General features: G+C 35.4%; 2 protein-coding genes across 5 annotated transcripts in view; both read left to right on the forward strand.

The window, feature by feature from the left end:
* Nucleotides 1-378: 378 nt before the first annotated feature.
* On the forward strand, nucleotides 379-5,323 carry LOC114521835 (protein chiffon-like). Its single transcript, XM_028542390.1, has 7 exons — nucleotides 379-628; nucleotides 1,305-1,450; nucleotides 1,543-1,670; nucleotides 2,067-2,552; nucleotides 2,688-2,763; nucleotides 2,898-3,076; nucleotides 3,149-5,323. Exons 1-7 carry the CDS (start codon nucleotides 514-516, stop codon nucleotides 5,211-5,213), a joined length of 3,195 nt encoding a protein of 1,064 aa, XP_028398191.1. The 5' UTR covers nucleotides 379-513; the 3' UTR covers nucleotides 5,214-5,323.
* An 896-nt stretch (nucleotides 5,324-6,219) lies between these two features.
* Nucleotides 6,220-27,753, forward strand: part of LOC114521374 (corticotropin-releasing factor receptor 1-like) — a 31,858-nt gene continuing 10,324 nt past the window's right edge. The window contains exons 1-4 of one of the 4 annotated variants that reach the window (XM_028543696.1): nucleotides 6,220-6,339; nucleotides 20,434-20,503; nucleotides 20,836-20,926; nucleotides 26,351-26,445. In XM_028543696.1, the coding sequence (XP_028399497.1) occupies nucleotides 26,383-26,445 (63 nt within the window). In that variant the 5' untranslated portion in view covers nucleotides 6,220-6,339; nucleotides 20,434-20,503; nucleotides 20,836-20,926; nucleotides 26,351-26,382. Of the gene's footprint in view, nucleotides 6,340-8,111; nucleotides 8,188-13,068; nucleotides 13,143-13,835; nucleotides 13,855-20,433; nucleotides 20,504-20,835; nucleotides 20,927-26,350; nucleotides 26,446-27,753 lie in introns of those variants that run through there. The other 3 variants (XM_028542178.1, XM_028542945.1, XM_028544454.1) reach the window with 3 other exon arrangements.

Consider the following 27,753-nt stretch of genomic DNA (forward strand, 5'->3'; position numbering starts at 1 on the left):
GAACAACCACAAAGCATTTCAAATTTTCGCCTAAAATCATTTTCCAGTGTTGGTGAACTCTAATAAACGTTTTAGAGTTCACTCCACTGATCAGCGGAGGAATCGCGTAATCCAGATGCTTTTGTGTTGTGTTTAGCCTTGATTATTACTTGTTTCCCATTTAAATTTTACCATGGCACTAATGGCAGTGGCAATTTATTTTACTATTCCTAATATGCAGTCGGGTCACCTTTGGGTCGCCCTGTCCCAGGCCAGCGACAGGCGGCCGTGGCGTTGTCATGGGCGTGGCTTGGCGCCATTACGTTTCTCGGCTAATGCTGACCGCGAAGAATGCTGGTATTTCCCGCGTAAACATAATTTCTAAACAAGACACGCTTTTATAGTTTCCTGTCATCGTATTGTGTGTTGTCGTTGTATATAGATAAAATATTTGGTTTCTCCGTATTTTAAACCACCTTTTCTTTGGGCTTTGTATATTTGGTGTAATCTAAATTGGAAATATTCACAAAAGTAATGTCTACACGTCGATCCAATGTGAATGTTGCCAAATCAAAGCTTGGCAACCGTGAACGACACAGTCCGAGACGCACCAAGACTCCTTCTGCCAACGAGGTTAAAAACAAATTTAGTAAGTAAAAGTGTTGTAATGTATCCTTGAGATAGGATATACTTCTATACAGCTGTGGAGCGTATTGTATAAATGGTTATTCCGTTTTTTCTTACTTTTCTACACATGGTGTACATTTAAACAGGCAAGGCATTTAATTACTCCGTTGGCGTTGCTACTGTGTCCCGAAGACTGTGCTGCGTCACTATGTATATTATTTGCCAATATCAAAATAATGCTTAGACTACGTTCACACGGGACCGTGCTTGAACTTGTGCGGTTTCCTCGTGTGAACAGGAAGAACTGGTCAAATTTTCATTCGGTTTCCACAATGTGGACACCTGAACCGCACAAATTCAAGCATGGTCCAAATTTGTTCGCTCCTGTGTGAGCATAGCCTATCTTTAGCCCTTTCGTATGTTACTTTTGACCATGCTTTTATGCAAACCTCCAGGCTATATATACACATGCAGGGACCGTGGAGCCGGAGTAGGCTAGGGGCTTCAACCCCCCCCCCAATAATTTGCAGACCGAACGTTTGGGTGACCTATGGCAATCATAGCGCCAGTCGACTTATGCATTTATTTTCCATGAGCCCCCCAATATAAAAATGCTATGCGGTCCCTGACAAGAAAACATTAAGTGATCCTCAATTATAGTTCCTTATCATTTATTATGTGTAACATGTTCTTTTAAGAATTCAGTCCCAAAGGAAAGCGCAAATTGGATTTCCCCTTCAAAGGAAAAAAGCCTGGACCTCTTACTGGAAAACTATTTTATCTTGATCTTAATGGCTCCCGTTATTCAAACCAGTTAAAAAAGGCAATTGGACAACTTGGTGGGGTAAGATCAACCTCAACTCTATGGTTGTGCATCAACACCTGCATTTGTGCTTATATTTCAAGTTTTATATATATTAAAATATTAAAATCTAGACGATTGAAGAATTCTTTCGGAAGGAAGTAACTTACCTTGTTACAAGTCGTGCAGAATGTGGAAAATCTCCAAGCAGCCAATCAACACCCAGTCCAGGAGTACCAAGTCCAATAACACAAACAAGAAGGTACAACACACAAAATATATTGTATTTTTTATAGTATTTCCTGGACTATTACTTCTTTATCTTATTGTCAGGTCTGCTGCTAATGTTAGTTATGTTATCTTCTCGGTCTTGCAATAACTGCAACATTACTTTTATTATTTACAACACTGATCAATTACTCCTCAAAAAAACAGTAAAAAGCCTCAAAACTTCAACCATGATTTATATTATTACATCTTTAAATCTACCACACAAAAGAGTTTGAGGTAACATGGTTTTTAAAAACTGGCAGAAAAAACACAAATGGCACAAAACAATGTATCAAATAACCATCTTCTGACCTTACTGTACCTGCAAAGTTTGTGCAAATTAGACAAGACAGTCTTTCTATTTTACAACTGTTATTGCTAACTTCAGCTCATCAATAAAAAATTATGGAACTGCATCGGCGATGAGCACAGATTCTCCTCAAGTTATGGATCAGGTACCTAGTGGTACCATGAGAGGTAAATCAATTGCACAAAGATCTGCAGGGCTAAAGAAAGGATCTACTGATATCCTAACAATTGCCAGTACCTGGGGTGTGAATATCCTTCACGTTGATCATCTCATGAACTGGGTTTCTCAGTTGATGTTAAAAACTAAACAGCAACGTATGACAAAAGAAAAGACGTCACCTTCCAAACGTGTATCTCAAACAAGACTTCCAAAAGTTTCAGCATTGCGAGAGACCTACATCAAAGTTGAAGATCTAGGATTCAAATATCGACCTATTTTTCACGAATTCAAACTTTGGCCAGAAATTACATTTTGTGGTTTGAATGTTTGTCCTTTTGATCCTCCAAGAGGAAGAACGTCTGAGAATAGTGTTACCAAGCGAAAGATCGGGGAAAGAAATGTCAAGTAAGTAAAATGTAGCTAAAATATTTGAAAATACTGCAATGAATTGTCTCTCAACTACGTCTTGTTTTATGTCTCATGCCACGATAGTTTAAGGAATAAATAAATACACATTGTACATAATTGTGCGTTTTATAGGAAACTGCCAATACATGAGCGCCCTAAACATGGGTATTGTGAATGCTGTGAAGTTCGGTACAATGACTTGAATATGGTTAGTATATTATTTAGACCTCACAGACCTCCTACACACAGTATGTAAATCTTTGTTGATATCTTATTATACTATATATAAATATGAATAATTTTGTGATAAAATCACGCCTTGTATATTTTTTCTTTTTTAAGCACTTGAGAGGTAAACAACACAAAGAGTTTTCAAAGAAGAGTTCGAATTATACGAGTTTAGACAAAGCCATTGATGAAGGTCTCAAAATTGAAAATCTTCTGAAAGAAGTTCATCTTAAGAAATCAAGCAGTCTTTTAAACATTGATCTTACTCAGGAACAGAGCAGTTTATCTACGAGGTGTGTTCTCTATTGTATGTGCAACTGTAATTACGAATTACGGCTTGTTAATTCTCCTCGTGTTCCTTGCAGCTGTGATGACACTGGTGACTCGCTTGATGATGACATCTTTTTGTTGTCATCACCTCGCGTTCCCCCACGAAATAGGAATAAAGTTTCAAATCCCAAACTTCCAAGCGAAGAAAATCTAAACAACGACGAAAAACATGAAAAGATGGCACTCGTGGGAGATGTGGTTGTAGGCCATGGCAGTATTCAAGAAACAGCTGATGTTTCAGTACGTTCTTCACCAACAACGAGAAAAGCTAAAAATACAGAGCCTCGGCCAAATACTGGCGCAGAAGAGATGGAAAACCGAAAGTCGAGACCAGTTACACGGTTGCAGAAAGCTTCTAACCTTTCATCCCCGTGTGAAAGCAAAAAGATCGAATTAGCTAGTCATAAGTCGCCGAATAAATCGAAGAATACTATTGATTATCTAAAACAAAGCAACGATTATATTGGGGGAAACAAAGGAAAATCAACTGAAGTCGGTAACATGGAGGAACTCAATAATTTTGAAAATTTAGAAAGTTCAACAAATGGGACGCTTGATAATTCCAACGCAGTGTTAGGAGAGATGAAGAACGAGGACAATATTTCACCTCGGAGATCATCAAGAACTAGAAAATCGATTTTAAATTCGCCCATTTTGGGGAAAAAAGAAAACGAAAGTGAAACTAAAGTTCATTTATCTCAAAAAGGAGAGAATGATGGAATTGAATGGAAAAATAGGTTGAGGAGTCAAACAGTTGAAGAGAAAAACAATGGAGAACAGCCGTTGAAAGAAGCAAAAGAGAAATCATTGACCTCTAACCAGAATTCAAAATTTGCAAATAAATGTAAATATTCTGCCAATACCAAGGATAGAAAGTGCGAAGAAAGAAACAGCGGGACCAAACGACGGAAAAGAGAATCGATTAACAAGATAGGTGACAGAAATCAAACAAGCGTACCGGTGTCGGAACACAATATAATTGAGAATCGTAGTAATAGAGAGAGGGAAAACAACGACATGTTAAAAAATACTGATAATGACAAGAGTTCGTGGAAAGAGGCTGATAGACGTGGAAGAAACGAAGAAGAAAAATTAAGAGAAAACAGAGAAATCAGATGTGAAGTTGGTGATACAGATGAAGAAATGCAGCATTCCAAGGATTCGCCACGTCTTAAAACACCGTCCAAAAAGGTTTCCAACAACAATTTTGCAATGTGCCCTGGTGCCTTAATTTATGAGGAGTCAGGGACTTTACGCAGTGCTCGAAGAAGACAAAGTGCTGTAGGTGACTGCAAACTTTCGCCAATCACACCATGTAATTTAGACGGGGAATACAGTGTGCTCTCGTCTTGTTCGGAGGATATCGAGTTTCTACCGTCAGGCTTACGTATATATTCATCATTTGGCTCATCACTCGGTGATGTTTATAAAGATATAAATCACAGTGTTGATCAAATAGAGGATGGGGATTATGAGAACGAGAATGTATTTGATCCTAAATCAGACGCACCAGCAGGTTGTAGTGAAATTGCATGTAGTACTGAAATGCAAGTTTCTCTCACGTTTATGAATGTACATGCCATCTCTGCTGGTTGTGTTGGGAAAGACGAGGGCGCGAGTGCGACAACTGCAACTACTAAGAGAAAAAGAATCCTTAATGAAGAAGAAGAATCCATTACGGGAAGAAAATGCAAACGGCTATCAGTTGCTTCCGACGGCGAACAAGTTGCGCAAGAGGAAAATGGGCTCACATTAGAAATTGGAGTGAGCGATTCATTTCGCTCTTCTGTTGCAGAACGCGTCAAACTTAATCGTGCAATTTGTGAAAGTCTTCTGCAGCACGATTTACTTGTCTCGGAAGGGGATTCACCAGTGCGACCACTGGTGGGACCCATTGGTCGAAAACGTAAGAATGTATTGCAGTCGTCGCCTTTTGTTGAAATTACAAACACGGGTAAGAAACGGAAGGAACGAGCAAAATCCGAGAGTAGGGTACGAAGGAGTGTTTGTTCGGTCGTCAAGCAAAATAAAAATGGAAGAAGTAAACTACTTTCTGCATGTTTGACTCCAAACGATCCGTTTAGCTTTGACGACTATTAATTGACTAGTCTTAAAATGAATTTTTTAAGAATTTTAAAGAGTTTATATAATAAAGCATTTTTATGTAACGTTAAAGAATTGAGGTAATAACAATATGGTATCATTTTTTATTCGTCTCCCATACTCTTTTTTATTACAACGAAACATGAAGTGCAGAAACCATTTCAAAACAATAATATCTAAATTGTTAAAACTGCAGGAATTGGATAGTATTGTGAAAGAAATATGCTTGTCAGTTTCAATCGTGGTTTGCAGTACATTTTTCAGTGTCTGCTTTTAACAGGTTTATTTGGATTGCTTGAAGTCCAACTCTACTTCTGCAAGAAAATATTTCCACAAGACCACATGCAAAAATATGTACTCTGATTGTTTGAAATGAGCGCTCTTTTCCCGCAGCAAACCTAATGCAAAATGATTAAAGCCTTTGTTTGAGCTCATTTACATAGGCCTAAGTCAGCGGAACAATTTTGAAATGATGAACAATTTAATCCGTAATTGCGCTGAATAAACCATGTTATTTCCCAAAACATAAGATTCGGAAGTTTGAACAAATATTAATGATAAAGTTTAGAACTACCTATATATAGCCATGAAAATTTGTGCACGTAAGACCTTTTTAAAGCTTTACTGGCAGCCTGTGAATCCCTCCGAAATAAGATCCCACCTTTATTTCTACCATTATTAATAATTGAAAACAGGGTGGAGCCTATCAATGATCAATCAAATGATGAAATGTGCCTTGCTGTGCATCTCACTAGTCACTAAGTTCCATAAAAGCGCTTAATTTATTCTATTTCCTATTGTTATGATATTACTTCTTATATGTTTCAGAAAAACAATTGATAATATTGCATGCATTTATATTTTTAGACATGTTTAGCAGTTTTACAGCAGTATGTAATATATTTTACGACGCATGTTAACACTTTGTCATTTATATGCTAATTTGCGCTTAATGTTTTTGATATATAAATATTTATCACTCAGTGTGGACTCCCATATCAAATGTTTATGTCGAAAACTGTAGAAAACTCATTATTATTAACGTCGATTGCCCTGAATATATCAGGATTGTCAGCGTCGAAATCAAGACCGTTTTATCGTGGACATGTTTGTGAAGTAGTTGGTAAGACTAGCATGAAAGATGGCATTGTTTACACTTCCAAATTAGCCTGGCTTCGACCCAGTTAGTTTTTTCATGTGTGTTAACATGAACCCAACGTGCGTTGGGAACCGGGATAGTTTGCACAGTGCACGTAAACAAATCTTTTTAGCAATGCACAATATCTTTATACAGGCGGCCTGGGGCCTAGGTCAGCAGGAACGGGCACGTCAGACTTCAGAGAACTGATGATCAACTTGATCAACATGCACGAACAATAGCTATAAGATATAATAGAGTTGGTGCTGTAAACTTGTGCTGCTATTGAGTAATAAGAAATTGTGAGATTCGGCACCGAGCCTGTACTTCGAAGCGAAAGCGAAGTTGGTGCAAGCAGGGTATAGGCATAGCGCTAAAATTGGGGGAAACAAGTGAGTTGCTGACTGGTTTTGAGGAATTTTAAGATCAGCTTCACCCCGAGCCATCACATGCAATAATGCCTTTAGCGATTGTTGGTATATGTATCTATCTATACCCCAAGGCAAACCGTGCAGTTCATTTAATACTTATGATATGGGCCTTTTCAATAAACGCGGAGATATATGCTAATCTTATTAATGCATGTGCTTTTAACGTTAATACGCTAACAACATCAAAGACGGCAACGCCACTTATAAACCGGTTTGCATGGACCTCTGGGCGGCGAAACTAACGATGACTTTGTATGGTTTAAACTGTGGTTATAAATCATATAAACGGCTATACATAAACATGCATGAATGTCTTTTGAACGACCTTTTGACTACCTGTTGACTTACCATGCGAGGATACTAGAAGTAATTAAAATTTATATATATACATATATACATATATATACTATGTAACATTTATGATCCGTCATTGTACTGAAGGTTTCTAAATAATACACTACGCAGCGAATACATTAGGCAGAATACTTCTTAATCCTGCAAATCGAAAAGTTGGAATTTTTGAAATTTAAGATCTGGTCAAGCTGGAAAAAGGTCATGCATGCATTCATGATGATCTTTACCGCAGCTCTACGAAGCCTACACGATATTTGGGTTTCTTGGAGTAGCTTTAAATTGGTTATAAAATACAACTATACCTCTATGAATTAACAACTCGACTGTTTTTACATCTGCGCAATTTTGCTATATTCGAAACGAAAATGCGGTGAAGGCCGGTTACAAATTACACGAAAACAATGCTAGTGACATTGTCTCGCTATTTTTCGACTATAGGTATATATAGTCGCGTGACTACTGTGAATAAACCCCAAATTTTCCCCTGCCGACTCCTGCGTGTGTATAAGACAGCTGATTTCTCTGTTACGCCGGCTTTCATCGACAACTTAATTGCTAAAGGACTTTTCCTGAGGACTGCAATCCCTCTGCCACAAACTGCCGAAGCCTCAATCCTTTACCATAAATCGATACGTTATGTTCAATTATTAGCCACGGACAATTCATTCGTTGCAACTGCCAGTTCTACTTCACGCTTGCTTACATTCGTCTAATTAAACGTTCAAATGAGATGGGATCACCTCATTAGATATTATAGCCTACAGGACGTTTATCTATTAATTATTTATTTAAATTGGCAAGTCAAAAATATTATCTGGCTGGCCTCGTTTTCGCGCGCACCTGCATATATAGTTTATTGATCTTGAAATGAATATCATCTGATAGCAAAAGAAACTAGCCTATAAAATCGCTTTAGATAATCATAAATTGATTAAAATAATTCATTCTCTATATATTTTCTTCTATTATTGTCAACAAAGGACTGTAATTCCACAGATTTTCAAGACGGAAGGATAAGACGTATATGACGACCTTTTCTTAACGGAGGGTAAGAAAAATTAGAGACACGTGCCATTTCATTTATAATATTGTAAAAAATATATTCCATGTAGCTAAAAACCTGTTAGTATAGGATATTTTTCCCACAAGTTGTATTTCACTACCTCTCTAATCCTTTTTCTTCTTAATTTAACTTAATATAATCTTCATGTAACTAAATTTGCACGATATTGCTTGATACCTATTCGGCGCTGGTTTAATTTGCTCATGCACATTCATGAGAGTTTTACAAGTATTTTATGATCGTCCTCCTCCCGCATGAAATTCGCGTGTAAACTGAAAGTTTGATATATTATGGACACGTGCATGTTAATATCACATAGACCTAGACATCGTCGATGTTATATTTGCATACTTTCGCGTTGCAAGAAAAAATGTCCAACCTTAAAGATGTTTACTTATGCTCGAGTGTCCGAATATATCGTCGTTGCCTACTCCAATGGCAACGTGTTTAAATTATTCATTGTGTTACAACTTCAGAATACCGTTTTATTGTTTTTGCTTTCAGTTTTGAATAGAAAAATTGTATGTTTAATGTGTGAACCGATGTTTTCATGTATCGTCCGAAGCTATATTCAGTATTGTTCTGGGGGTCCAATTATAGATATTTTTCGTGTGCATGCGTTGTGGTTTGCCGCCAACCAAGGTTCCACTGTATTGAAATTGTGATATGATTTTTTCCCTCAGTTTTCATAAAGGTGTTTGATTAAGATTTTAACATAAACATAACCTGGTGTACGGATGTTTGCAAAATGTCGTTCATAACATTTTTTTGATAACAAATATGGCTCTTTAATTGAAGGACGTTGAAAGCAGCTGCACTCTATACCGCTGTGACAATGAAACCTTTCTCACTTTAGGAAATAATTTATACAACGAGCTGTGTTTCATAATTATAATATATAGTAATATTTGTGTTGAAGGGGGCAGCCTTGTGTATGTATATACTTAAAGATATTTAAGAACTTGTCCGTGAATGATGGTTTTCATTAAATATAGCATCTGCATGAATAACTGAACCTAAAGCCTTTAGATGAAATGAAAAAGGTTAGTATAGAATGGTGACTACTGCTGAATTCTATATTTCATGATTGCATTGCGTTATAAGATCTGTGCAGAACATTTGTTGTCAGTAATCTATCTTATCGGTATATTTAGTATATAATCATCGTTTTATGGCTAATATATTTCCTCTTATAGTTTTATGTGATATTCGGCCGCCGTGCCGATGGAGGCACATAAAGTGATATAGGCCCGAATATATCTGCATGATATGCTTTCCTTATTGAAAGAATAATGAAAGTATATGACCGAGTATAGATTTTTTATACGAAAACAACACTATACTACTATTTAGCAATGCATGCATTGTCGGGTTTGCCTGCATGATCATGGTAGAAAAATCCTCGTTCAAAGAGGGCAACTTAGCTTTAGTATGTCTTCAATCTGGGTTGTTAGAAAAGCTCAAGAAAGTTTTTGGCTTTATGGGTGTTAAAATATCGCTTATATTATGTATGCACCAGCATAAGATGTAAACTACAAAATATTATGTGTACAATGCTTTTAAAATCTGATTTCTTCATTGTTTAGTTTAAATATATCACTTAAATATTTAATTTCAAACAAACTTTTCTTACCTGCGATATTCAAAATTGTTCAATGTATCTATAGTCGTATAGACCATGTCCATGCACTTTAGAGAAAACATTTTTTAGGCAGAGATCATGCAAGAATCGGGTTTAAGGCATCGTGCATGCATGCATGTGAAACATTGCAATATCAGTTCAAGCCAGGATCGCATCACGCATGGTATAGCAAGCGATTTTGCTGCGATCAAATGCAGACTAAAAAGTTATCGTGTAAAATATTGCCTCTTTACTATAGCCCGAGAAGCCAGCTATATGACTATTTATGATTTATCAAAAAACAAAAGCAAAACAATCTTTGTCATTGATGATATATATTTGCCATGTTTCGGGCATTTTTTGCATAAGTGTACGCGTGAGTAAAATATATAGTTTCTCAGTAAATTGATTGATGGAATAACCATATTCTCAAAAATATATAGTTATAAATCGCATGGACTTGCTATATATACATATATATATATATCTATACATGCGTAGTTCAATAAAGTTTATAAAGTTTAAAATTTTGATCTTGTCTGCCTGTCAAATGTGCTTCCTTGTGTGAAGTATTAATTATTTTTATTGTCTTTTAGTTCGTATAATATTCATTTGTTGCAATTTTCATGAAATTTCAATCGCAAGCCACCCAATGTCACACAGCGACCTAAATTGTGTTTATTTTATTTATTAAAATTCTAGTATCATATCTTTTCATTTAGTTTTCGGCTTTAGTTCAACGGCAATAAATACAAAGCCGAGATGATGTATACATTCCAACTTCCAGTCCTAGCTTTTTCTGAAATCTACGAAGTATTCTCTTCTATATTATATTTGGAATATTGAGCATGCAATATCGAAAAGTAATAAAAATTATATTTCTCCGCTGCATGTTTTCTGTGTTTGACGTAAATTCAACTAGGAAGGAATTGTCCTGCTGGGGCAAAACCTGATTCAAGCAGATTCTGGACCAGGCATTAATTGTAAAGCTACGTATTTTGTCAGCATGGGGTAATTTACATGCATATATAAAAGTTTGGCAATGCTGTCTCAATGAATCAGTCATTGGGGCCACAATGGCATTACCTCATATATAATTCATACGAAGATTGTCCCATATATACATGGCGACAAAAAACTTATATAGCTACGTATAGCTGCGTGCGTGCATGTGAATTATAGGTTAACAAGAATGACCAGGCATTTTCGGACCAAATCAGTTTCTTGCTAGCTCTCACTTCAGATGTATAACTCCAGTTATAAATATCAATAATGAATAATAATATAGCCTAAGTTTATACAGCCGTTTATACTAAAATGCGGTTTTTATTGCATGGCCCACCTCCGTCAATGGAGGGAAATCTAAAATAGATATAAAAAGGAGCCATGATTTATATATTGTACGATCAGAAGTTTAATAAAAATATTTTTCACTTGACTCATTTTGAGAAGGAGGTTGTTTGTTATATATAGCTGCTATTAATCTCAAGGTTTCATCGTACGTGCATGTATGTAGGTGGTTCATGGTGCTCCAAGTGGCCCTGCGTACCTACATATAGCTCCTCCAACTCGTGACTCATGAGTAATGGTATACGACATGATAAATAAGCCTGATAAATGTTTTATATTATTGACATTATTTGCTGTACTGTTCAAATGTTGTTAAACCAGCGCGTTCTCTCCTTATAATCAAGCATTGACATGTATGCAACATACGCTAAACGCTGCCTCGTTTAATATTTAATATCATATTAACATTCTATATAGTTACATTAACAGATAACATACAGGTGTAGCTGAAGTTGTGGTTACAGATAAAAGATTATAGTTGTGGTACAGTTCATTAGTGCAATATATTACACATTGCAGTATACGTTGACAATACATCGCCTACGGTAAACGCTGAAAGAACTGCCAGATGACATGTTCATTATAGCTTAGACTGCTTAGACCTGCTTAGAAACTGGTGAGCAAAACATATTTGCATGATTTTTGAACTAAAATTCTGTTTATGACTATATACTATAAATAAAAAGTACTATACCATGACGAAAATGTAAAATTCTAAAATTTAGAGCTTTTTTTGCTTGAAAAATGTCTGAAATAATTTGCCAATTTTAAGCCATCTCAAATGAAAAGTGGCTTGAGCTAGCCTGATGCTGTATGTGACTATACGTGTAGCTACTACTGCATTTTCTACTATTAATAATAAATTAATTAAGCAAACATGACGGCCATGTTGAATGGCCCTCCCAAATCTAAAAAGCTTTTCAGTCGTTGGTGCATATGGGAAAATGTTTTCCTAAAATTCAAGAGTATTTAGGAAATATGTTTCCCAAATAGTTTGTTATCAATATCTTAGCTCTTAATATACCGGCTTTAATTAGGTCTCTATAACGTCTCGTAGTTATGAGTGTTGCTTTTTTTAGTGAATATATTATTAGCAAACACTAAATACCCGTTACTCGCGTATAACTTATTATATGCACGATATTTGCAAACCTGAACGCAGCGCTAGTTAATTAAAAAGCGAGTTTCTCAGCAGAGCTAAAAATCAGTAAATTTACATGGCCATAATAATTTTTTGGCTCCCGATCATCATTATGACCAGAACCGATGCATAATGGAATTGATATTGATTACGTCTAGAATTTTTATTTTTGGTATATTGTACGAAAAGTTATATATTCTCATGTATAATCCATGCATGACTTATAGGTATGTACATATACTCTTAAAAACAAATATTATATATATAGGGCGCTTCCTTTGAACGAAAACCGGTCGTTATTTTAATTTATAGTGTGTACATGCAGTATACTATGCTCTATAGACCAGACATTTGGACATATTATCATTTTTTATATATCTATAAATATAAATCTACGTTTTAAAGCAAATATTACAGCGTCGGCGGCATCCCGCCATCCTCCATTATCATGCAGTATACTTGTCCGCGTGGGAATGAGCAACACGCGACATGCTGCATTATAAATCTTTGATAATTTTAAATTTGCGGGTGTCAGTTTTTCTTGCCCTATGCGCTAATACTGCATGCTATATCAGTATATGAATTCGCTCTGACGCCGTGTTTATCTTTTTCATCCCAGAGGGTGCTTCACAATATTAACATTTGCAACTTTATGTCATCTTAATTAGCTTTTATAAGTGTATTTTGCGCGTTTGTTCATGCGCACGAGCTATTAATGTGTATATATAATGACTGTAGTCGTCAGTCGGCGTGCAAACATTTACATGCATGTCTGCATGGTTGTTCAAACGACGCTTTAGTTGGCTGCCCTTGATGAAAATTATACAGGTAAAAAAAGAACAGTGTAGATGATTCGTGTTCATTTTGGATACTTTATATATAATGTTGTATAACATACAACCGATAAATATTTGCCGGTGTGGTTTATGCTTATTGGGAAGTTATAATTAAGAAATAAGTGTTTCAGCGTGTGGATTTACCTGCGTAAAAAACGCATTTGAGACAGTAAAATAGCATTCATGTAGTGCTACGAGGCTATGACCTATATATATATAAGAACTGTGTTAATGAAAGGGTTTTCTAGTGTTTTCATCTTCATTCTCAGGGTTTTATATTCATGCACTAATTAATGTCTATCAGTATATATATGTAGTAAAAATGGTCGCACAGTCTATTCGGGTCAGTGTATTACATAGCCAATGACAGATGATTATAGCATGTGAATTAACCTACACATTTGTAAAAGGAAATTTGATATAACTAACGAAATCTATTCTATATACCACTTCAGTGCTAAATTGATATCTCGAGTAAAAATACTCATCCAAAACTACATCTGTGATAGCGTTTCTCAAATCTATATGAAGAATCCCTGAAAAGGTTTGCCATCTTTCCTTCTTTTTACTTAGGTTAGCCTGAGGGCTGATGCTGTATAAAATCAGTTGAAATTCGGTTATACATGCATGGCAGAGTATGCAGCGTGTGCGTGCGAAACTGTGAAACTCATGTGCATGTGATGTGAAAGATCGCAGCTTGCATGGTAAAAGTATGATTCAAATCTTTTCCGTGTGTTTTATATATGTTGTGTATTTATGGTGTGTTGAATATATATATATTTATATATAGGCCATTTTTACTAGGATGTAGCTATATATTCGTTCAACGGTCCGTTCGTATTTGGATTTCATCTTATACCATGGGATGAATGAAATATAAGAGTATATCGTAAAAGACAGTTTATATATATGTAGCATGTAATATAGAATTATTTTGATTTTTTATTACCACTTTACAAATCAGAAAGTTGCTACTATACTGAAGTTTTATGCAACTGGCAATCACTGACCAGGCAACACGGTCCGTGTCGATAAGATATAAAACATTGCGATATAACTCGGTATATACCCTGAAGGCCTGCATGGGGAGTCACATGCAGCGGCTGCTCACATGCTACATTATTAATATGACCACAAGCTTGATTTAAAATTGCTAAAATTCGCATGTTTCCTATTCAGGCTATTCTCCTTAGCATGCGTATACTGAAATAGATGCGCACATATTCATCTAGAGGTATATAACGAAACAAAGCAGTTGTTCTTAGTACGGACTGCATGTATACCTAAGCTCGTTTTTTAACAAGAGAAACATCAATGCTAACAAACTCAGCTGCGGGTCAACTGAAAAAGTATGAAGATGACTCTTTTATTAATCTCTTTTATAGTTAAAAAAACGCAGATTAAACTTATTTCACATATACCTTTCTAAAAAGTCTGCGTCATTACGAGGGATTTTGCAGACAGTAACATGATTCTGATTGGCTCAATTTCTGGCCAATCAGGAACATCTTTGTTTATCTGCAGGCTACGTCACAGCGCACTTTTTATAACAGTCTAAGACCAGCGTCCACACGTATCCGGATATTTTTAAAAACGGAGGATTTTTAAAAAAAATATAGCGTCCACACGAAGCGTATTCGAATCGTTTTTGCCTGTAAAAAACGAAGGAAATTTGATATCGCCAAGCATAGAGCATGCGCATTTCCAAGTAATATGAGCGCTTCCAAACGATCGACCGATTGTACACGTCATCGAATTCGAGAACCTCCGTTTTCGCCCGTCCACACGTAAACACGAAACCGGCGTTTTTGAAAACATCTGTTTTCGGTTGCCGAAAGCATCGGTTACGTGTGTGGACGCAACGCCGAAACGGATAAAAAAAGCTCCGTTTTTAAAAATATCCGGTGCGTGTGGACGGGGCCTAAAGCTATATAATAATATGAGCATCACTATAATGCTCGAATTATATAATAATTTAGGATTAGTTATCAGCTTATAGTTCCCCAACCCTAGTAGAATGATTGAACTGTCATCAGAAATTTTCGTAAAATCATAATCTTATATATCTGTATTTCGATATTACTTATTTTATTCAACTCATCATTTTCGAGTTTGTCTATACGATAATCATTTTCTTTAACTTGTCCTGGTAATGGTCAGTTATTTCGGTATAGAACTGCACTTGTATAATCCAAGTCTCTTGTGTTTTAATGTTTTTGTATTGAAGAAGTGCGCGCATGTTCATGTTTCTGAACAGAACATCACTTTGTCTCGAGTTTTCCAAAGCCCTACAGACGATGCATGATTCACTATTTAGCTAATTACATGTACGCATAAACCAAATGCAAATATTTTGCATAGTAACTGTCATGCGAGCATGTATGCATGGATATTTATATTTATATTTATATGCACATGATTCAAAAGCTTAGTTTCATTCGTGTTGTTTTCCTACTTAATACCGACGGGGATGTAAATTGTATAAGATAGTGGTCAAAATATTAGAATATATAGAATATTGTAAATCAATAAATCTCTCTTCACGTCGTCCCCTGAATCGCCTGTAATTTAATACTAGTAATATAATTGTAATATATTTATTGAATCTTGTTAGGTTCATTAGGTTGGGATAAAATGATGCGAATTAAGGTAACTAATTGCGAAAATGGAATTGCAGCCTAGTAAATTACTGAGAAATAAATTGCACAAAACATGCAGCACAAAGTTGTGCTATTTTTCCAATGAAATTAAAAAGCATAAAAATAGGAGAATTAACAGAAAGCAGGCTAACAACAGACTCAAATCAATATTGATTTTGTTCAACTTTTTTGCTAATATAGCGACCGCTGATAAGTGTTAAGTTCATTTGCCTACGTCAAATTTGCCTCATGAGTCATGACGGTAAAAGGCTGGTTTTCATTTCAACCGTATCGTACGGAATTACGCGTAGTACGTTTCTTTCATTGTTTCCCCAGCATCCAGGTGGAACCAATTGAAGTCGCCTACAAATGAATTTAGACATGTTTCAACCTATTTGTACATCTGTCATTTGGCTATTACGCAGTAGAGGAATGACAATATAGCAAGATTGTCGGTGCATCATATGCATGGGACTGTTTATACAAGGCGCGTATGTGTTTTCACTTTTCAGAATGATCAGAAGTCGTACGAAATATATTCACTGCATGATCGTACCCAGGGCCTTTTCGTAGGAGGGGGGGGGGGGGGGGTAGAAGGAGTATTTTTGGAGTATTCAGGTACTAGTTTGACCGAATGCTGCAAAGAACTTTCCTCCCCATACGAGAAGGCCCTGGTTACGAAGTTGATAGGTGCATTGAAATGTCAATATCGAGCCATTAGATCGATCTCTATGAAGTCGAATTGCATGTTAAACTTCATAATATTTGATGGTGCAATGATATAATTTAACTGACCTAACGTTAAGGAGGTCATATAGTCATAAAACGCCCAAATTCTTTCATAATTCATACCCTAAAATACTCCGTCTACAAAGTTGCATTCATCACTGTCTCAGTCACACATGCATGCAAGATCAGTTTATTTTGAAGGAGGTCCTCGGTCGATTGAAATCTGTTTCCTATAAATATAACATTATCTGCACAATGTGGTAGCATGTAGTACTTGTATACACAATGAAATTATCTATTAAAAAGGTTATCACAAATGACCTAAAAATTGTTGAGAATAATAAAATTCTGATTGAATGCAAGATTGAGAAAATGGACTCTTAAAAATAGACGAATATATTTAGCTATAATTATGTACAATCATGACTTGAAGTGTTTCTACGAAATTGAAATTTTTTCAGCTTTCCTGCATGTATACTAAAAATTAAGTTATAAAATCAACTTTCAGACCCACTAAGTTCGATTTGCAACAGTCAATATAATATGTGATTGTGCATGTTACTTATTAAGCCGTTCTTCCACTTGGTCTAGGCGGAATTTTTCGACAGAACGAAACTGATTTTTCGTCAGATATTCTTTTCAATTGTGAGAACTCGTTCGATCGAAAAATTCCGCCTAGTGCATGGAAAACCGGCTTCAGACATTTCCTGAGCTGTTTTCCATTTCTTATATGAGGAGGGGTAAGAACCCAGAAGACAAAAATGTTGCAGTCAGCAACAACAACATCGAACGGCAGTGAATACACGCATTTAGATAAGAAACAGCAAAATTCACTAACATATCGAAAAGCAACGATTCAACAACACAACTGAACAGCAACGATTCAACAACAATACTGAACAACTGAACAGCAAGCAGTCAACGACAGTACTCAACAGCAACGATTCAACAACAATACTGAACAACTGAACAGGAAACAATATTGAACTGCAACTAGAGTTTGAACTTCCCAATTTATATTTTGATATCGATTTTTAAAGATAAAACAGAACACAGATGTCTGCCAAATGCCGTTATGCCGGCAAGTGAGAAAAATATGACAATATATTACCATGCAGTTGTGACAGGCAACTGAAGAACAATTAACGTTTAGGTACGGAAGAGCATGTGCATGGCATGACTGATGGGCTAAATATGGATGAGGCAATAAACATGCGAATAACTATATGCATTAACGTCTGGGCACTAATTGGTAAAGGCAACAGATACTATCCATGATATATTCACATATCTATTGAACGAAATATTTTGAAGACCTAATGCATGTGATTCCATGTGTGCGTGACTTTATTGGCAAGTGGAAGTGATCAAATTAAATTACCCACACGAAGTGCGGTTTGAATATTTTCTCTATAAACAAAAGGCAGCTTATATCAAGTGTTGTTGAGTTTGGATTGTTTTTATTAAGCAGGATATATTGCACGTGATATGCACAAATGGAATTTTTATCGTGGGTTTTGTAACAGATGTTCACAGCGTAAAAGCTTTGGAGAATAATATTATTCTTAAAACAGGAAAACTAGACTTATCGCTCGTTATATAGGAAGACGAGAAAGATAGAGAATAAAAAATATGGTAATGAAATATTTATCACGTACCCTGAATGTCTTATGTCCGCTTGTGTATCTTCCCTGCATGCATGCATGTGATGAATTTAGACATCCAAATCATTACAAGTTTACCGATATACTAAACTGCACAAACGTATTTTTACTTAATAGTTTTTAATGTGGCCTCAGTATATATCTAACTATATATACATGCATGCAGCTAGATCTATATAAACTTAGGTGTTATGCAAGGCATGCATTCAATTAAAGAAAGGCAGTACTGAATAAATGTTCCATGACGATCATTCATTTTGAAATATACAGATGGGTACATACCACTGACCTATATACTAGAACCACTATACCACTAACCTATATATCTATAGTATAGGTTTGTGGTACACACTAAAGGGCTGTTATGTCGCACCTTTTGTCGATCTTATGGTTTTACAGCCTCTTTTCAAGTGCAGGATTATTTTCCGCGTTAGCGAAATTTCAGTTTCGTTAACGTGTTAACTTTACTATACTTGAATTAAAGTTTTTGGCCAAAGCTGACATGCATGCAAGAAGCAAGACATGCTCTTCCACTGTAGAAACACATGCATGCAAACGCGGCGAGTAATAGCTTCGCTCAAACATATTTTTTGATACTGAACTGTACTGAGAAAAAAGTAATGAACGAGTCAAATGTAAAGCTAATATCTCCATGCATTCAGTTAGAAAAACAAACTATAAAAATCATGCAGGTTTTTTACGAGGAAAACGTCACATGCACTGTCGTGCACAGAAAAGAAATGGGCATGCACCTGGGAAGATTGGCTGGTTTGTCAGTTAAATGTGATTTTTTGTGTGTCAGTTTTAGACCACTGAAATTAGGTTTATGCGTCGCTAGAAACGTTTGTTTATGCAAAACAACGGATGCTCAGCAAAAGTCAGAGAAGGAAATTTCTTGTCATCACGGTTCATCGCGGTCTTTCTTCATTGTTTATAATCTTTTTGCTTATTCTGTCTATCTTTGATCTTTTAGTTGTTTGGACTTATTATGGCTCCTTGCGTGGCTTAAGACCGCATAGAAATCTTAATCACTGAGTCTGATTATAGACGAAAATAGCCTGAAGCTATATAACATAAATTATTCTGTCTATTCTGCACTTGTCTAGGAAAAACGTTCGGAAGGAAATTCGCACTAAACTGCAAACGCAGTGAATATATTATATCAATTGTCATTGTTCTGAGTGTTACTAATGGTAATGCGTGCATGCATGCATTTATATATAGCTACAATAACAAACCGTTACATCGGAATACTCATCTTATATTTATGTGTTAATCATGCTAGCTGTCGCACCTACAAATTAAAGATGAAGTTGGAAATTTAAAAAATATCATTGAAAATATCATATATAATAAATTCAGCAAGATTATTTCCGTGATTACGAAAAGTCACAAAAAACAGTCGTATCAAAAATGATAAAATTGTATATAGACTATAATAGTCTATATATAGAGCTATTAATTTCTACCTTTTTTCTTTGTTGCATGGTATTAGTGCGGCACGCTTTTCTTTCTGTAACGCTGAGATTCCTATCAGTGACTGCTTGATATACTTGAATTATATTATACTTCTTTATAATATTTTTTAAGCCACGAATCACACATATACAGGCATATGCATGTACTCGTAAACTGCATGCCAATCCTAATTTTAAAATGCTTTTATCAATTTTTCATTGCTTCATCTTCGATTGGTTTGAATTAACCTCATTCATTTTGTAGACATCGCTTTAAAAAGGCGAAAAATGATAAATGACTAATGACTAATGAATGCGATTATCAGTGACATGAGATAATATGTGTTCCTTTTCTTATGCATATGACCCCCCCTGCATCGCTATTGTTCAATGTACAGTATATATGGCAATCAATATAAATTTTGGTGGATTTTCATGGGAGAATTCTTCCTGTAGGACTGAAATGCATCAAAATACTCCAATATTAAATTTTAATCAAGGTGTGAACTTGTTTATATTTCGGCTTTGTTCAGGCCGTATAGAGTTAGGGTGTCGAAAAGGTGCTAACGCAATTAAAAATTTCTTTCGGCGACTGAAAAAACGCGATGTTCTGATAAAACAGCGAAATTACTCATTATGGGGTTTTCAAAACATTAGTTCGAGTGATAAACTTTGATAGCTGAATGTGGATAGTTTTATCTCCATTCATTTATCACATTTTTGAATCTTTTGTACATACAGGATTCAATTTTTACATACAGGATTCTATATTCCTATTTCCTGTCAATGTTTAGATAGTCTGTGTTATTCAAAACCTGAAGTACTGCATAACAAACATGGATCAAACGCCATAGTCCACACGAGGTAATTCTGAATAATAATTTATAAACATTTAAGTTGTTTTTTTGCTTCAATAGTGTTTTTGTATATAGCGTGTCTGCACGTATCAGGCTCACAAGTTAGTCAGTTGTGTTTATCACTTGCATGAAGACAACATGTCCATGAGAAAATCTCATTATCGTTTGTCATCTTGAAATATTTTGTCTTGTGGCCTTCTTACATCCAAACTAAGTAATCCTGAGTTTATATAAAGACAACTTTATTGCCAGCCGTGGGTATAAATTGCATGGGTATGAAAATTTTATGAGTACACACGCATTAAGCATACTTGGTTTATATTTCTGCTATTTCTTAAGGGTAAAGGACGTGCAGGCAATAGAGAGATGATTATATCGAAAGTATTGTAGTGGAAATAAAGAGCCAGGATACTATACTGTTTTGGATCAGGTAAGGCAAAACAACAAACATCTTCATCAAGAATTATGAACACCTCATTGACATTAATATATTAACGTCGAAAATGAGCCAATATAAGTATGCATGCATGTTAAACATGTTTGCAAGATGTGCTGACGATTATTTTAATTCATAAGTTATCCGAGTCTCTCGGCCATATTGTTGTTCGTATGAACATATACATTATTCTTAATCACACACTACAGTAGCGATATATCGAAAGCATTAAAATTTAGGAAGACCTGGTTATTTCACTCAACGAGAGTGGAATTAGAACTTTCTACAACTATGGCACCTCATTAATATACGTCTATTTATTCCGGTTACTTAATTAGCACCTGTTTCAGGCTAAGCCCTCAAATAACGCCGCATCATTTTACTCTTCATACATGAATCAATTTATATGCTTCAAACTTGGTCGTATTACTGATAATCAAAGTTTATAATAAACGAGTCTCCAGATTTTATTAACACAACAATCTTAAGCTAGCTCACATTTGAGCTTTCTGCTGAGAAAAATGTCATTTGTGACAGCGTGCCATACCATCTCTCTAGTGCGCGGTGAACATTGTTCAGGCTTCGACCCTGTCCACATCAGTGGTCCACACATGCATATCCGGATATTTTTATCTTGTTCAAACTTTCGGAACAACGTGCACTTCCTCAAGAAATTTAAAGGTTTAAAATTAACTGTCTTCTGTGCTTTAAGGCCGTTTTCCACTTCAATTGTATCGTAGCGAAACGTAGCGTATCTCATTGTTTTAAAGTCATTCGTTCTGCTCGAATACTTCGGAAACAAAGAAATTCGCTACGTTACGTTATTGTTTCATCAAATGCATGTCTCCGAGCCGGTCTGGTTTCTATAGAACTACATAACAATCACTTTTAGTCCATTGGGTTCTCCTTCATAATATCACCAGAATGCATGCATAAGATCATTCATTAATTCCTAAATATTGTGCCGTCCACCCACGTGATTCAAAGAAAGATTTCAAAGAAATATATTCAGACGCACTAAGCATTTTGTCTTATTTCTTAATGGTTTAAAACCTATTCATTATTTAATGATGTTTTAGCTCATTATAACCTTTCTGACGCACACCACTGATCACACAGGATAGGAGAATATTTTTATTATTACGTCACACTCAACGCATAACATCTCCAGCAATATAAAAGCATATGGTTTCATGCCATAAAACTAGAACTTTCCTTCCCAAAATATTTTGCCTGAACTCTCTGTGTCTTGATTTACTCGCATTAATTAGGGGGGGGGGGGGAGCAAAATCACGAAATCTGTAAAGACTCGTAAATCTGTGTTTGAATCTGTAAATTTGTGTTCAGTCAGTGTGGCAATCTTCAAAGGCGTGAAGGCAACTCACCACGAGGAGCTTCAAACGTCAAACTATACCGTCTTTCTGATAAAAAAAATTAAACAGACATCATTACACATTTATAGACACGAATATACGTCAATTATGCGTCAATAATATATATATATATATATATATATAGATGTTTTGGACCCTTGGGGTCAGACTATAATGAATTAAATGCTCATGCTGTATAACTGTTACGTTATTAAACGTGTATAACTGTTAATTTATTAAACTGCAATAAACATGTCTGTCAACAACACAGTCCTTCAGGTCGTTCGACAAAGCAAATTCCTTTGTTAGGCTTATAGGTCTTAATATGTATGGTCTTCGATCAAGATCGCATTCATCGTGTTATCATTAAATATTTTGACGAGCATGTTCTATGGCCATTTATTGATTTGGCGCACACATGTAGACCCATGCATGTCTCCAGCTGTTATTAGCGCTATCTCTTTTCGAAGTAGATATGGACAGGCACATTAAACCTCGCTAGAAATGACGTCATGATTCATCAATGTTGCAGCTGCTTGTTTTTCAAATAATGACTCAGTCTATTTTACTGAGAAAGTATTTTACATTTGTATATCGCTGATCAAAATTAGTAAACGTGTATGTTAACATGCATGTCCAATATGCAGATTGACGTCAAGTATTCATACAGATTATAAAAATGAGCTCAGCTATACAAGTTTTGCTTTTCGTGTGAACAGCACATTAGATGCAGGTCACGAGTCTCATTTACTCTAATTAAATGCAAATTATTAACCGATATATCAAGCAACTACGTAATTAAAGGATATAAACCGCTCACTTCAACTATATACATCTAAAGGTCCGTGATAACACATCGTATCGAAAAGCAAATTGTATCCTGAAGCAGTTTCATGGTGTTTTCTCGATGATTTTTAAAATCATATATAAGTTGATACTTGATAGCATAGAATTTGCCGGGTCATTGTTTAAAAGGTAATACTTGTCACATTTTATATATTGATTGGATGATTTTTCTTTACTCTATTGTGTTTGGAAATTTTTTGAACCTAAAACATGTAGACTACATTATGACCGGAATATAATGTTATAAATGGATAGTAATTCTAATATGATGCATGTAATTATTTCAAGTAGTGAACTGCCTCATCTGCGCCTCTTAAGTATTTTGGTACCATGCGATGGGCATAGAGTTGCCATGCTTCCCTGTATATATTTTCTTGATTCGTATTTCCACAGTCAGTGAGTCGGGCTAGACTGACTTACCAGCAAAGACAATCCTATTATATTCAAACAAACTGATCTAGGTATATATATTTTTGCTAAAAATACTGAAGGGAAAATCGGTTCAGTATAACTTGACGTGGCCATCGAGACACTTGAAGAGTTAACACGCAGTAATGTTGAAAATATTGGGGTCTTACATTAGGTTTACACTTAACTGCTATTTTACTGGGCAAGAGCGCCACTTATGAATAGCATATGACTGACACTGAATGATATGATCTGGCTATCTAGTCCAAAGACGGTGCCATTACTGCATGCTCAGACAATTACCATCATTAAGACAAGTAACTTGTAAAAGCGAAAATTTGTTCTAGACGCTCATTTTGTTTTTACACTTGCCGACAATTATTATAAGGTTCCAAAACGGCGAATTTTCCACAAATATTTCCACTTAAACTAATTGTTTCTGCTAATATTTCCATTAGTGTAACACAATAAAAGCTCATAATTTTAACATATAAATATCTCAAAATAAATTAATCATAAATCGTAATATTTAACCACCTGATTGTAGTAAAACGTTATTAACTTTAATCACGTGGTTGGCCGTGTGCATTATAAAAGGAGTTCGAGTTAACGTTAAAAGCTGATCAAACTTTAGTTGATATTAACTATTTTCATGCCAATGGTTACATTAACACTGACGTGTTCACAAGGCGACAGCTAGTTTGAAAATGTGAAGCCTGAGAACTAGTGCCAATCCCTATTTTCTATTCTGTTTTTCGACGCAATCGACGCGACCGAATTATCGTTCACATTCATCGGGTGACTCTGAATTTATATTTCTTAGTGTATGATTTTGTAAGCGTTAGATTACGCAAACATTTCTGTAATTGTAAAAAAACAAACGATGCAGCAATCTTGCAATGGACAAACTGAGTGAAGGCGCTTATTAGTAGTACTAGGTTGAAGTTTGCAATATATTCAAATTAGTAACAAAATAACAGCACGGTATCTAGAAGTGTTATAATTGTGTATTGCGACCGAATGACTGACTGCTAAAAAAGTGAAATGCGCATTCTTCCGTAGGCCTTTTTTGTGCGTTTTTCTTATAATATTTTTATAAGAATAATGTAGAAAAGGATTAAATAATATGAATTACTCATGCCATTAAAAACGTTCTGGATAGTTTGCGGATCAAAACAGTAGTGCAATTGTCTGGGAAATTTCATCAAATTTGGTTTAAAAAAACTGCCTATATAATAGACAAATAAATTTCTCGACATTTCCACCTAAGGGTCTTCGACTATTATTCTAAAGAATAAAATTGCCAGATCAAGGCGAGCGTGGGCTGCAATCGCCGCCTTTTCTCATTATTTCACATAAAGTGACAAGATTTTTTAATTGTTGATGCGGCGATTTTTTTTCTTCATCTGCCAATTTTTTAAACACCTTGCAAATTCGAGCGCTTGAATTTCTGTCGATATCGCTCGAAAAAATAAATTCTCATATTTCAAAATGTAAGTCAATCGTTCATGAATACGATGTGTTGATTTTAGCAAAACAGTTTTCAAGCCTGGTTTCGATGTCAAGGTGATTGATGTGATAGAATATTTCTATTTGTCTGCAGTCAACGATGATTGATTTGAACACAGAAATAAAGACGAACATTTTCAGGATGTTATAAAAAGCTGCATATTTGATATAAACAAAACGTGCGCACATGTCGGAGACGGAGCGTTAACGTGGAGCGGTGTTTGATTAACTTTCTTGAAATATATCAGAAAACCCATCTTCTATTGGATTGTGAACGTACAATTTGCCACTGCAGAATATATCATTATTGTTGCACATAGTGCATGGCATGCATTTTCTTTGTGAAACTAAATTTATATCATAAATGCGTCACCTCGTGTTGAAACACATTTCCGCATTTATTCGTCAAAATTAAAACTTAATTCTGATGCATGTGTTGAAAAATCATATAATCAGCATGCTTTTCTTGCATGGATGCACTCCGCGAGGTAAAAAAATGGAGATCCATTGTTTATGAAAAGGATTTACAGGTAAACCTTACTTACCAATAAACACAAAACCATGACGAAAATAACTAAGGGCAGACTGCAAATCAAATGATCTTCGGCTATGTTTTAGAATTTTGTGATGAAAATTATATACCGCTGATAATATTTTTTGTTTACAATTCTTGTTGAATCATTGTCTGACCTTTTTTTCTTAATATTCTTTGAGTTCACCGGCTGTCTTCATTTTGAGACGTGATGTACTTACATACACAGACTATTTTTAATTGAAAAGCTTGGTTATCCAGTTTGATATCAAACACAACACACATGCGTATATCTACTTTTGTTTATATTCCTCCTGATTATTTCCATTTATTTACCGATTTTCATTTAAATTAACAGCACTTGTCTTGGAAAACGTGTTAAACTAGTTTAAGTTTGCGTTGATTTAGATAGACAAATATGGTTTGAAAAACACTCTGTTGTTGCCCACGACTGTCGTAAATGACGAAAGTACATATTCAATATATGCATGCAATGATTTAATAATATTCATGCAGTAATATACCTGGCGTATAATTTGATTGGTAACACTTCAAAACAGCGACGCATGTCGCATCGTGCATGTGTGATATTGTGTAAATACACTTAAAGACTATAATGATTTTCTGCATGCATGACTCTATTTGAGATCAACAGTTATAACGGCTAGACGTCGATCAGCTGTTTTCAGAAACTTATCAAGTCAAATATTCACTATAATTATATAGTCATATACAATCCATTTGTTTCAGGTGATTAAGTGAAAATCTCAAACAACCGTAAAATGATTGGAAAATATCATGTCAACCTTGGAATGGCTGTTCTTCTCGTTCTTCTCCTTCTTATGGTAAATAAATTAGTTTGTTGTATAGCTTGAAAACTGTTCTGTTTGTTTCTGAAACATTTTTTAGGAGTTTGTGTTCCTACCATGTTTTTTTCAGCCTTGCAGGGCTCCAAATAAAATCAATGCAGGTGTGAATTTAGGTTGTATGGCTTAAGAAGTTACGGATCAGGATATATATGAAAGTTGAAATGACCATAGAACAACGGAAATCTATACTCGAAACACACATGATTGCACGCTAAAACGGAATTCGTGCATGAGACTATATTTCAAGTGATCCTAATGCCCAGGAATTATATCATATTATGTACGAAAAGTTTATTGAAAACTGGCCGCCAATATTTAATGTGACATATTATATATGTACGTGCTATATGTTAAAAAATTAAGTTCCATGAGTTGATGACCGTAACATTCAGTGGATCATTGCATGTTATTATTATTTTTTATCCTGCTTGCTTGATTATAATTATGTGAACAAACTTTCATCTATAATATAATTTTGAACTTGTGACAGATCATGCCATACGTTAGATTTCTAAAATTTCATACTCATGCAGTGTCTAAAAAATTGTCAGCGATACAGTAAATTTAAAACGGAATAAAACAGTAGATTATAATATAGATCTGATCTAAAGAAGGACTGAAGGCGAAATTATGATAAACGTTCATGTGGCATAAAAAAGATGGTGTGTCATAGTGCACATATGCAGACATTTTTTTACCCGCCCGGCAAACAAAACTCCTTATCTATTAAATCTCGCATTTTGTAACTGCATGCGTGCGCGGTCAATAAGACGCCAGCAAAATCTGATAAAGAATCGGTACCTGAACGTTGAAATCACAGAGACAATTCTGAAATTATTACGGTAGTAGACAGGTGCATGAGGTTATAAATCAAATGAGTTTTCATGGCACTTCACTTGACGCTGCATTATTTCTGAACGATGAAAGAGAATTGAAAGCGGAAATCATACACATTTATGACTTCACACATTTTTTAGTTGAAGCTTTCTTCTCAACTTTTTCTGGCTTTAAAATTAAAATGTGTATGTTTTACACTTAAAAATTAAGAGCCTTTAACCCTTTAGATATCACGTAAATACGCGTAATTATTTTGACAAGGATAACAAAAATGTTTCACGAAACGGCGCTCACTTAGCAGACTATTTTTAGGTCGGAAATCTTCCCTATAGAGTATAGAAATCTCCTCGACATAAAGGTTGGTCCAAGGGGAAAAGACAGGACACCTTTCTTCAAGACTCCACTGAGTGATGGGACGGCTCCGACGATAACAGCCATCCAGATTTG

This window comes from Dendronephthya gigantea, unplaced genomic scaffold (assembly GCF_004324835.1).
Source record: "Dendronephthya gigantea isolate DGI-Jeju-01 unplaced genomic scaffold, DenGig_1.0 000000F, whole genome shotgun sequence".
Taxonomy (NCBI): domain Eukaryota; kingdom Metazoa; phylum Cnidaria; class Anthozoa; order Malacalcyonacea; family Nephtheidae; genus Dendronephthya; species Dendronephthya gigantea.

Bases quoted from the DNA above. Each gene is read 5' to 3' on its own strand.
- LOC114521835 (XM_028542390.1), top strand. From the start codon at position 514: ATGTCTACACGTCGATCCAATGTGAATGTTGCCAAATCAAAGCTTGGC. The intron at 2,553-2,687 runs GTAAGTAAAATG...TGCGTTTTATAG, and splicing joins ATCGGGGAAAGAAATGTCAA to GAAACTGCCAATACATGAGC. The intron at 2,764-2,897 runs GTTAGTATATTA...TTCTTTTTTAAG, and splicing joins GGTACAATGACTTGAATATG to CACTTGAGAGGTAAACAACA.